The sequence below is a fragment of the Xiphophorus hellerii genome, chromosome 13 (assembly GCF_003331165.1).
Source record: "Xiphophorus hellerii strain 12219 chromosome 13, Xiphophorus_hellerii-4.1, whole genome shotgun sequence".
NCBI classification, from domain to species: Eukaryota; Metazoa; Chordata; class Actinopteri; order Cyprinodontiformes; family Poeciliidae; genus Xiphophorus; species Xiphophorus hellerii.
This window is the reverse complement of record NC_045684.1, coordinates 8,003,032-8,015,735: the sequence shown is the minus strand read 5'-3', so window position 1 is coordinate 8,015,735 and position 12,704 is coordinate 8,003,032. Positions and strand designations below refer to the sequence as shown.

General features: G+C 40.0%; 1 protein-coding gene across 1 annotated transcript; it reads left to right on the top strand.

The window, feature by feature from the left end:
* Window positions 1–9,881: 9,881 nt before the first annotated feature.
* LOC116730945 (uncharacterized) lies at window positions 9,882–12,619 on the top strand. The gene is made up of 7 exons (XM_032580517.1): window positions 9,882–10,042; window positions 10,406–10,712; window positions 11,014–11,096; window positions 11,228–11,280; window positions 11,860–11,902; window positions 12,038–12,111; window positions 12,327–12,619. Exons 1-7 carry the CDS (start codon window positions 10,031–10,033, stop codon window positions 12,490–12,492), a joined length of 738 nt encoding a protein of 245 aa, XP_032436408.1. The 5' UTR covers window positions 9,882–10,030; the 3' UTR covers window positions 12,493–12,619.
* Window positions 12,620–12,704: the final 85 nt, after the last annotated feature.

The window sequence follows — 12,704 nt, the reverse complement described above, 5'->3', positions numbered from 1 at the left end:
ACCCAGGACACGCTGGAGGGACTATGTCTCTCGGCTGGCCTGGGAACGCCTTGGGATTCCCCCGGAAGAGCTGGAAGAAGTGGCCAGGGAGAGGGAAGTCTGGGCCTCCCTTCTGAAGCTGCTACCCCCGCAACCCGACCCCGGATAAGCGAAAGAAGATAGATGGATGGATGGATGGCAACGCCTCACTTTTTTTAGCAGGAAACTCCAGGATGCCGAAAAAATTATAGCACCTTTGATAGGGAACTGCTTGCCCTTTTTCTGGCAACACGCCATTTCCACTTCATGCACATACAGTGCAGCCAGGGCTGAGCTGAAGAAGGGAATCAAGAAGGCCAAACACCACTACAAAAGGAAGGTGGAGGATCATTTTTCTAACTCCAACCCCCGACGTATGTGGCAAGGCCTTCAGATTCTCACAGACTACAAGAACCCCAATACCTCCCCCGCTTCTACTGATGTCTCCTTCCTCAACGAACTTAACAACTTCTATGCTCGTTTTGAGAGAGGGAATACCACAACTGCAACCAAAGCAGCTACCACCCCAGGCCAACAGCCACTGACTTTCCTCCCCACTGACGTAGGAGCGGCTCTGAGCAGGATTAAATCCCACAAGGCTGCGGGTCCTGATGGCATACCTGGACGTGTCCTCAGAACGTGCTCCGCGGCAGCTTGGAGGAGTGCTGACGGACATCTTCAACCTGTCCCTGGCCCTGGCCCGCGCTGTAGTACCGACCTGGTTCAAGTCTACCTCCATCGTCCCAATCCCAAAGAATCCCAACCCATGCAGACTCAATGACTACCGCCCGGTAGCCCTTACCCCCATCATTACCAAGTGCTTGGAGCGGCTGGTCCTAGCACACCTCAGATCCTGTCTTCCCCCCACACTAGACCCCCACCAATTTGCATACAGGCAGAACAGGAGCACAGAGGATGCAGTCTCTATAGCGCTGCACTCTGTCCTTTCTCACCTGGACAGTAAGAACACTTACACCAGACTGCTGTTCTTAGATTTTAGTTCAGCATTCAACACTGTCATCCCATCACAACTCATTACCAAACTCACAGACCTCGGCATCAGTCCACTCATGTGTAACTGGTTGCTCGACTTCCTGACCAGTCGGCTTCAACATGTCCGGCTGGACAACCACTTCTCATCCACCATCATCATAAACACCGGAGTGCCACAAGGCTGTGTGATGAGTCCCTTTCTCTACTCCCTCTTCACCTACGACTGCAGACCTGTCCATGGCTCTAACGCCATCATCAAGTTCGCAGACGACACCACGGTGATCTGCCTCATCAGAGATAATGATGAGGCCGCTTACAGGGAGGCGGTAGACCGTCTGGCTGAGTGGTGCGACAAAAACAACCTGCAGCTGAACACTGAGAAGACCAAGGAGCTTATCGTGGACTTCAGGAGGAACGCTGACCTACATCCACCCATCCACATTAAGGGGACAGTGGTGGAGCGTGTGGACACCTTTAAGTTCCTGGGAGTCCACATCTCCGAGGACGTGACTTGGACGACCAGCTGCTCCAAACTCATTAAGAAGGCACATCAGCGCCTCTTCTTCATGAGGACCCTGAGGAAGAACCACCTGTCCTCAGAGATCCTCACGAACTTCTACCGCTGCACCATTGAGAGCATCCTCACCATTACATTGGTACGGGAACTGCTCTGTCTCCGACCGGCAGGCGCTGCAGAGGGTGGTGAAAACTGCCCAGTATATCACCGGGACACCGCTCCCTGCCATCAAGGACATCTACAGGAAGCAGTGTTTGAAAAGGGCCGGGAAAATCACAAAGGACTCCACTCACCCAGCACACACACTCTTTTCCCTCCTGCCCTCTGGGAGGCGTTACAGAAGCCTACGGACCAGAACCACCAGGCACCGGAACAGCTTCTTCCCCACAGCTGTCATGCTTTTGAATGCCTCCTGACATAAAACATAAACTATAAGGACTGTACTCCCCTATCCTCTCATACAACAATAACACATGGACTATCCTCACACACACACATCACGGACTGTTTTCTTCACACACACATACAACCTGTAAATTTTATCTGCCATTATTTATCTTGTATTATATTGTATACATACTGTATATAATCCATTCCCTAACATTCTTGTATATTCTGTATAATCTGTGCATATAGCTCCCATATTTATATTTATACACAATATCTACAGTATATCTCTTTGTTATAACCCCTTATAGTCCATACATACATAGTCTTGTACATCTGTAAATAAATATTTATATCTCGTAGAGCACTTCTGGATAGATGCAAACTACATCTCGTTGCTTGTACTTGTGACAGTGCAATGACAATAAAGTTGAATTCTATTCTACTCTATTCTATGTTGGAGGGCAGGGACTTTACTGCTTTTGTTGACCACAAGCCTCTCACTTTTGCTATGGCAAAAGTTTCTGAACCATGGTCGGCTCGGTAACAACAGCATTTGTCTGCCATTTCAGAGTTCACCACTGACATTGGTTGGCCCTCGTGGTTTCAAAACGGTGTGTTTGATAACATTGATGACAATAATTAAAACTTCTCAATGTTTGACATTATCTAGAAAAATGTCTTTACATCAGGCTATATGGCATACATATAGCCTGATATAACATATCAATGAGCTACTGTAAGCTGTAGTTGGTGTTATAGAATTGTATTATTAAGGAATGAGAATCTGTTTCAAAAAGTAGAGAAAGATTAATCTTTGTCTTTAAGTTTCTTTATTCGAAGGCAAAAGTGTTCGAAGACCCGTCTCACTGAACACAGTCAGGAGAAGAGCCCTGAACAACACACATCACATCGTTATATAGTCACAGCAAGGCAAAGACCCACCCAAAGTCTGATCTTATCTCTATTGCCAGATGGACCACAGAGACAATCCTAACCCCCACCTCATAAACCGTCCCTCACCTCTTGGGGGGACGATTTTATGGCAGGAAAGAGAGCCGATAATAATTTCAGGACAAACTTCTCATTTTTCTTTGCACTCATGGGTGCAGGATACAAACTACATTCCGCACATGTCAGTCCTTTAAGACAATTGCCAGATCAAGCATTTTACCCAAGATGTCTTCAGGTCTCTTATACTATCACAGCTGTTGAAGCATCTAAACATTATCTGGAAACTTCTTTAATGGAAAAACACATGTTGCAGAAATTGCAAAACACAGCAGATACAATCAGTAAATAAATGGTAATAAATATCATGAGTTCCATCAAAGGTAAAATAAGGATAAAAATGAAATGTTCTATTACATTGGCAATGTGTTGTTTGCTGCTGATCATGATGTATCTAAAGCAAATATTAATTTTACATGTACTTATAAATTATGAGAAGCTTCTCCAGGAGCACTGCCAAAATTATTTGACGGCACAAAATCAGGCCAGTACCGGTCCCCATTCTTAGGGGGACTGGTACTGGCCTCACCTGGTGAGGACTCACCTGGTGTAAATGTAATTTTTAGCTACTGGAATCACACCTAAGAGAAATGAATTCAATCAAAGTATGTCATAAATATGTGTGTATGTATTCCATCTTAAGTAGGGGTGCATCGATTGCAGTTTTCTTGGTGATCGTCAATTGGGGATCTTTAAAAAGCCTTACCTGACGATTCAGATTTTGGTTGATAGCATTTTTTTTCTTGGATATGTCGTTAAATATTGCAAGAAAGTCACTGAGCTGGCAACAGTGGGGTGACTATTGTTAAAGCAGAAGTGCAGACATAAGCTGGTGGCCGATTTGTCAGTCAAACCTCTGACGGAAGAGCAGAAGAGGACAGTGGGTGATTTACTTTTAAATCTTTGCTGAGGTAAATAAGATTTGGGATAAGATTGGCTTCATGTGTAAGTATCAGCCGATCACCAATCTCTCAAAATTCAGAAAATTGGTGCAGATACATCGGCTGGCCAATAAATGTATCCTATATGATTCATTCATATAGGATATAATGTAAACAGCACTGTGACAGAGATGCAATAAGTTTATAGGAAGTGTGCGAATAATCTAATCATCTGACTGCCGTCTGCAGAAATTCACATTATTAGCGGAAATAGAGGGCCCAAGAACCAAATTTTGCTTAGGGCCGCACGGAGGCCTGGGTCAGCCCTGTAAATCAGGTTTCATCAGCTGACTATCTTTCTGGGTTGGAACGGGCCCCCAGTGTACTGTTGCTGTCAAGGGAATTGACTGACACTCAAAGAATTCAGGATGTTTGTCCCCCTCTTGGCCTTCACGGCTGAATTTAAGCAAAACAAAAAAACTTTCTTGCTAAAAATTTGTAACACAACAAAATTTCTACCAAGTTCATCCAAGGTTGAGACTGCGGCGCCGGACAACCACCCTAAAAATAAAGCCAGCACTCCGATGGTTACAACAAAACATATTCTTATGTTAGAATGGCCCAAAGTCCAGAGTCCAAACCCAAGAATCTGTGAATCTGAAAACTGCTTTTCACAAACACTCTCGATCTAGTCTGACTGAGCTTCAGCTGTTTTGCAAAGAAGAATGAGCAAAAGTTTCAGTCACTAGATGTGCAAAGATAATGGAGATAAATCCTAAAGACTAGCAGCTTGAATTACAGCAAAAGGTGTTTCCACAAAGTTTTGACTAAAGGGGGCTGAATACTACTGCACACTGCACTTGTCGGTTTTTTATTTGTAAAGATGTTTTAAATCATATATATATATATATATACACACACACACACAGAATGCAAAAATTCTGCGATTTTTAAGAAAAAAATAATCAAAATTGGTAAAGCTAAATGAAAAATAAATACTTTGCAGTACAAAACACAGGATGAAAATAGAAATATAAATTTGCAAAGGAGAATGAGCAAAAATTTCAGTCACTAGATGTGACTGAAATTTTTTAATAAAATTATCTTATCGTTATATTATTCTTCCATGATGATAGGTGAGGCTCTGCCTCACCTGCCTCCCCTGACAGTATATCACTTATATACTGTATATATATATATGTATTATATACGTAGATATACAGTACAGACCAAAAGTTTGGACACACCTTTTAATTCAATGAGTTTCCTTTATTTTCATGACCATTGACATTGTAGATTCACACTGAAGGCAACTATGAATAACACATGTGGAAATATGCACTAAACAAAAAAGTGTAAAACAACTGAAAATAGCCCTTATATTCTAGTTTCTTCAAAGTAGCAACATTTTGCTGTGATTACTGCTTTGCACACACTCTGCATTTTCTTGATGAGCTTCAACAGGTAGTCACCTGAAATGGTTTTCACTTCATAGGTGTGCCCTGTCAGGTTAATAAGTGGGATTTCTTGCCTTATAAATAGTCATGAAAATAAAAAAAACCCATTGAATTAGAAAGGTGTGTCCAAACTTTTGGTCTGTACTGTATATATATATATATATTTTACTTCACAACTGTCTATCACTTTGTGTTTTGTCTTTCACATCAAATTTCAACAAAATATATTAATGTCTTTGGTTGTTCTGTGACAAAATAAGAAAAAACTTAAGGTATGAATACCTTTGAAAGCCACCGTATATTCAAAGATGCCCAGTGTTTCACAAAGGAGGAGGAAGTGCTTCCTGCTCAGCTGACGCCAGTGTTACATCCTGGGCTGTTGTCCACAAATCCTCTCCCTTCCCCTCCAGCGGGGATTAATGGCATCTGTGTGCTGCTTCAGGGTCTGAAGCAGTTTTAGATTACAATAATTTTCATTCAACCAATAAGTTTGTTTCTGCCTGGAAATGAGGCAGGAATAAAAAGATAATAAAAACAATGTAATGTAACAATGTAGAATCTTTTTATTTACGGTTTTGTTATGTTGTAATAAAATTAATTTTTACCCTTCTTAATAAACAGTTGTTCTTATGACTAAAGAGCAGCTTTTCACATGTTTCCTCTAGGTATCTCAATGATTTTGAGCTCTAAGTCTTAGAGGTTGGAAGGCCTCCTTACCATCACCCTAATCTTTAACTGCCTGAGATTCAAGGCAGGGCTCTGACTGGGTCACTCCAAAATAATATTACTTCTAGTCAGAAGACACCTGTTGACCAAGTGGCTTTATCAAATGAGATGATGTACAGACTTTTGTTTGGGTTTATTAAAACATAGAAATTTTAGATGTAGATAGCATTAGAAGTAGAACGTAACCTTAAATTCTTCTGAGCACCTCTCCCAAAACAGCTGTTGACAGCTTTAGCTTTGTGTTTTGACTTGTTTTATTAGTTATTGATTAAAATGTTTCGTTTAGGTTAAAAGAACAATAAAGTTGAATTGTGATTATCTGATGTTTTATTCTTGTGAGGTGGATTTTATAAAGTGTAAGCTATGTCTTTGTTTAGTGTATAGTTTCTGATAACAGTTAATGACATTCAGAGCTTTATTGCAGGACATTTTATTCACTCCCTACTGAACTCTGTCAAGGTGTGTTTACACCAGCCCTGCTTAGTCCACTTTAATCAAACTCTAGTTTGTTTGTCTAGAAAGTCCGATTCATTTGGGGAAGTGTTAATTTCCAAATCAAACTCAAACAAAAACAAACTACGCTCCACCTACAAGCCTAGGCCTTGATTCAGTTGAAGTGAATTCTGGTGGGGTTTAAATGCATCAATCAAATGAAGTGGACAGCACAAGGCATTCTGGATAAATGCAACTAACACAAATGTACTAGTGGGAGAAATGGCTCATGGTGTTCCTATAACCACTAAAATCTGATGCCATTCTATTTTTGTTTACATTTGCGAAGAAGGAAATTGCATTCAGTATTTTCTTCAGAGATTTTTGTGTTGTTCAGTAGTTCTTGGTACAGCGCCCCACAAACGACGAGATGAACAGGCTTTTCAAAGGGTTTGGTTGCAATGTGAAAGAGAACTGCAGCAGCTGAAAATACACTGCCTGGCCAAAAAAAAAGTCGCCACCAAAAAATGGTCACACTCTCTAATATTTTGTTGGACCGCCTTTAGCTTTGATTACAGCCCGCATTCGCTGTGGCATTGTTTCAATAAGCTTCTGCAGTGTCACAAGATTTATTTCCATCCAGTGTTGCATTAATCTTTCACCAAGATCTTGTATTGATGATGGGAGAGTCTGACCACTGCGCAAAGCCTTCTCCAGCACATCCCAAAGATTCTCAATGGGGTTAAGGTCTGGACTCTGTGGTGGCCAATCCATGTGTGAAAAAGATGTCTCATGCTCCCTGAACCACTCTTTCACAATGTGAGCCCGATGAATCCTGGCATTGTCATCTTGGAATATGCCCGTTCCATTTGGGAAGACAAAATCCATTGATGGAATAACCTGGTCATTCAGTATATTCAGGTAGTCAGCTGACCTCATTCTTTGGGCACACAATGTTGCTGAACCTAGACCTGACCAACTGCAGCAACCCCAGATCATAGCACTGCCCCCACAGGCTTGTACAGTAGGCACTAGGCATGATGGATGCATCACTTCACCTGCCTCTCTTCTTACCCTGATGCGCCCATCACTCTGGAACAGGGTAAATCTGGACTCATCAGACCACATGACCCTCTTCCATTCCTCCAGAGTCCAATCTTTATGCTCCCTAGCAAACTGAAGCCTTTTTTTCTGGTTAGCCTTACTGATTAGAGGTTTTCTTATGGCTACACAGCTGTTCAATCCCAACCCCTTGAGTTCCCTTCGCATTGTGCGTGTGGAAATGCTTTTGCGTTCACAATTAAACATACTCCTGAGTTCTGCTGTTGTTTTTCTTCGATTTGACCAAACGTTTAAGTAATCGCCGATCACGATCATTCAGGATTTTTTTCCGACCACATTTCTTCCTGGAAGACGATGGTTCCCCACCATCCTTCCAGTTTTTAATGATGCGTTGGACAGTTCTTAACCCAATTCTAGTAGTTTCTGCAATCTCCTTAGATGTTTTCTCTGCTTGATGCATGCCAATGATTTGACCCTTCTTAAACAGACTAACGTCTTTTCCACGACCACTTTTGCCATGGTTGTTTAAGAAATGAGGAGTTACTCATTGCATCAGCTGGGGTTAAATAACTTGTTGCCAGCTGAAAGATAATCGCCTATGCAGTACTTATCCAATAGGAGGCTTGTACCTATTTGCTTAGTTAAATCCAGGTGGCGACTTTTTTTTTGGCCAGGCAGTGTATAACAAATCTGGCAATTTTGTTCCCCAGACCAACCGAGTCTTCCAGACTATCAAGTGGAAAACACCCTAGGTCTCTGCTCATCAGTTTTCTGACATTATCTTTTATTTTTATGTTGTGATTGTTGTGAAGCACTTTGGTCAGTTGAGACTGTTGTAAACTGTGCTATAAATAATTAAACTTTGACTTGACTTTTATTGTTTTTGATATCAGATTATTTTCTTTACTCGGACATAGCTTGGCAGCGTTATTTACTGAGTTACATAATTATGATAGTAGGGGATTGATTTTTAAAAGATTTTTTTTTTTAATTTCCTATCCTATGTCCTATCATCACTTTAATCCCATACCTCTAAGGCAAGAGGGTCAAACTCCAGTCCTCAAGGGCTGCTGTCCTACAACTTTTAGATGTGCCTCTGCTGCACCACCTGAATGGAATAATTAGGTCATTAAGACTCTGGAGAACTGATCTACACAAGGAGGAGGTCATTAAGCCATTTCATTCCAGTGTTTTGTATTTGTGGCACATCTAAAAACTGCAGGACAGGGGCCCTTGAGAACTGGAGTTTGACACCTGTGCTCTCAGGCCTGTATCAAAAATATGCTTGCAGCTCAGGTGAAAGTCTTGTCTAGACTCTCAAATGAATTTTTCTTGTGCTCAATGTAAGTGAATCACATTAAACATGAGATTCTTGGTGCTACACTGCTGGTCTAAGGACAACATACTGTAGTCCTCTGAACCTCTTCAACATTAGCTGTGTTGAAATTGTCTACAACGTGGCTCTGCTCCTTACGGTGGCCCTGAGGTGCAAAGCACAACAACATTAACGAAGCACAATTACAAATTCAAAAACACAACAACATTAACGAAAACACAACAACATTAACGAAAACACAACAACATTAACGAAAACACAACGACATTAACGAAAACACAACGACATTAACGAAAACACAACGACATTAACGAAAACACAACGACATTAACGAAAACACAACAACATTAACGAAAACACAACGACATTAACGAAAACACAACGGAAAAGGTATGTCCCAGTGGGAGACCTAAGAAATCGCTGATTGGACTTCAGCTCGTTTTACTTTTGAACCGGAAGTTATTCTGGTGTGCTTCGTTTTAATGAGAAGCGGGAATACGGTCACGTCGCAATGTTTTGCCCAAACTGCGGGAAAGAGCTGGTTGAGCCGTCACCAAACTTCTGCAGCAATTGCGGAAAGACGCTTCTACTTCAGGAAATATTTATGGAAGATACTCCGCAATGTTCAAGTAAGTTAATAAGCATAAAGAAATATTTATGTTTCTTATGGATGTAGCAACTTGCTAACGTTAGTGGTCTCCAGACCGTGTCCACTGTCATTTAGTTGTTCATTGTAAATGCAGTTAAAAGTACACAAACTCGATATAATACAGCAGCATGGTATTAGCCATATATAGAAAAAGCCCATCTAGGGACAAGTGCTGCGAATTAGCTGTTGCTATTGCACTATGACGTAAACATGAGACTGCTGTTTTGTTCAGTTTGTCCATGTGGCTGTATGTCTGTCCCTACCAAATAAACCAATTAAATTAAAAATAGTAAGGTCCGTTACAGCCTTAGGCACTGCTTAAGGCTGTGGTCCGTTAAGGTCCGTTACAGCCTTAGGTAATTTGTGTCGTTCGTAATACATATCGTCTGTTTGCATGATTGTGATGTGCAACATTTTTTCTTTACTTTACTTCTAGCACAACAGCCTGTTCCATCCTGCCCTGCACCAACCCTCAGCACCTTCCTTGAATACAGAAAAAAGAAAAATGAGGAGCGACAAAAGTATTCTCTTGGGAAAAAGGGGTTAAAGCAAAAGGAAAAAATGAAAGTTCGGGTAGGTCCGGTTTTGTTCCGACCAAAAACAAGCAGCTTTTAAGTAGACTTGCTTAAAGAAAGTTCCAGGTAGCAAAACTATACAGAATAATTGTTTAACAGTAACAGCAAACTGTCAATTAATGATAAGTCAAAACAGTAAATCATCTACTGATTAATTATTGCATAATAATTTTCCAATCATTGTTCTGTTTGCATCAGTTCAAAAGTAAAAGCTTGAAAATGACTGATAATAGTTAATGGATCTATTTGGATGTTATTGTAACATAATACAGGAGGAATTAAAAACAAAAAGAAAACAACAGAGTATTCTCTAAAACAAAACATTGCTCAGTCTTCCACATATTTTTTTTTTTGTTTTCAGATAAATATTGGCTTGATGACCATTCACAAGAATGGTCTAAAGCCACAGCGTGGAAAAACCATTTTCCTTGCAACAGATCCAGATGTCTCTGCCACACCTCTGCTCAGTCTTGCTGCTAAAAAAATGAAGGACTTCAACAAAGATATAAAAGATGGACCTTTCCTCCTTCTGTACCCAGATGGGACAGAGGTTATTAATATCCCTGGGACACAAACACCGTTTACTCTTGCAGCTTATAAGGCTGAAATTGGCAAGTCATACCAAAGGATCTCTCTTTTCCTCTGCTTGAAAAGGGACTTTGAAGAAGGTAAGCCCAGCTGTTTGTGTGTATTGTTTGGCACATTGCACTAACTTCAATACATGTACATTTTAAAACTGTGCAATTAAGCATTGGTGGCATGAACCAATCAAGTAAAAAGTATACATAGATTGGCTCCTAAATGTAAACTTACTTCCTGGAAACTTGATAGCTAGACACTCAGTTATTAGTTTTTACCAGTGCTGTGTTTATGCTTCCAGATACAATGTAATATAGTTGACCGAACACGGTACTATCACTTAGTAGAAGTTAAATTGGCTTGTTTTGTCTTTTTTTCCTTGTTTATCAGTTGGAAAATTGTCAGACTCGTCCGATTCCGACCCAGAGGTTGTTATTAGAAAAAACTCCGAGTTTGATCTTGCTGATACACTGGTAAGTACAACTTAAAATGTATTTGGTCTTTTGTTTTTATTTGGTTGAGTGACCACAACAAGAGCATTTTACCTAAGCTTCATAGGATTATGCCGATGTTTTTATGTGAAATTGTGTTTCATTTTCTTCAGCCATGGGAACCTATGGATGAAAGCAGTCCTTTGCAAAAGGTGGCAGAAACAGAGTAAGTTATATTTTAGGTACATGCCATAGCATGGTGTGTGTATATGTATCAAAAGTATTATAGCCTTCAGTGAATTTTCATACAGTATGTACTGGTGACATGTTGAATGTGGATATTTTTAAATTATGTGGTTATGGGAACATGTCCTGGGAAGTATTTGTATTTTTTTTCAAGATGTTTGTTTTTAAATGTTGAATATACTGGCGTGGAAATAATTATTACACTACCCTTGCTTTCTTCAATGTCTTATACATTTTACAAGTATACAGTTGTTTAGATAAATATAACAAAAAGGTTCACAAGAGTTTCAGTAAATAACTTTTGTCAAATAGTTTTGCATGTTTTTTGCGATAATGAGTAAAATCACTTTGCTTCTATAAAGATGGCATTGTAGTGCCAAAACTGCTTTTAGGCATTCCATGTTTTAAGTTATGTCTGTTTTAGTCAGATGACGGACAGAGGAGTTACAGTGCAATAAAATGATTGAGACATTGAAGAAAACTGGGTGATCCCATAATTTATACTTTGACAGCATATGCTCAAAATACCCAATAATATGTTTTTTCATTGTCCTCTAAGGAATGGTGTTGGGGATCTTGTACTTGCAAATGAAGTACAACAGGTACAAACTTTTTATTATCTCACACAACAATCCACAGATTTTTATCTCAAACCTTTAAGTAAAATATTTAAATATTAAAATAACTGCAGGTTAGTCAATCATTAAGTTTTACTCTTGTCTTTTCTCTGTTTTCAGGTTATGGACTTGGATAACAATGGCAACAATCCAGGCACCAGTCAATGTCTCACTGTCCAGAGCTCCTGTTACAGGTGTGTAGGGGCTTCTGTCATAAAAAAGAAGTGTGTTTGTAGTGTCATCATGACAAAGTAATACCTGATACATCTATTGTAAATTTATGTACTTTGGATGTTGTATATGTAATTTCTGACATAAATTGAATGTTTTGTGAAGAAAAGTTGGAAGTACACCTTTATGCTTTTTTTTTTTTTACCTCATCTATATTGTGCATGTTTTTTCTCCACAGAGACTACACCACTCTCTTTGAGCCCATTGTTATTGATGATGATGATGAGATTGAATATTTTACAGAAGACAAAAAGCAGGACCTGCCCCCAGAAGAACATTTGTTAGTAATTTTAATATTTTGTATTAAATTAATCTGCATCCTGGTCCTGAACGTAATTACATAATGCTAAGTGTGATCAATCAACTGTTTTAAAATAAGTTTATTTTTTTCTAGACAAACAAACGTGCAGCCACATGATATTATTGCAGAACTGGCCAAGAATATTGACCACAAGAAAGTCAGCCGGTTCAACATATGTTGTACTGATGTGTGGGATGGAGCTGAGCTGTTCGGGGCTTTCAGAGGAGCACATACTCCGACAAGAACGACATGTTC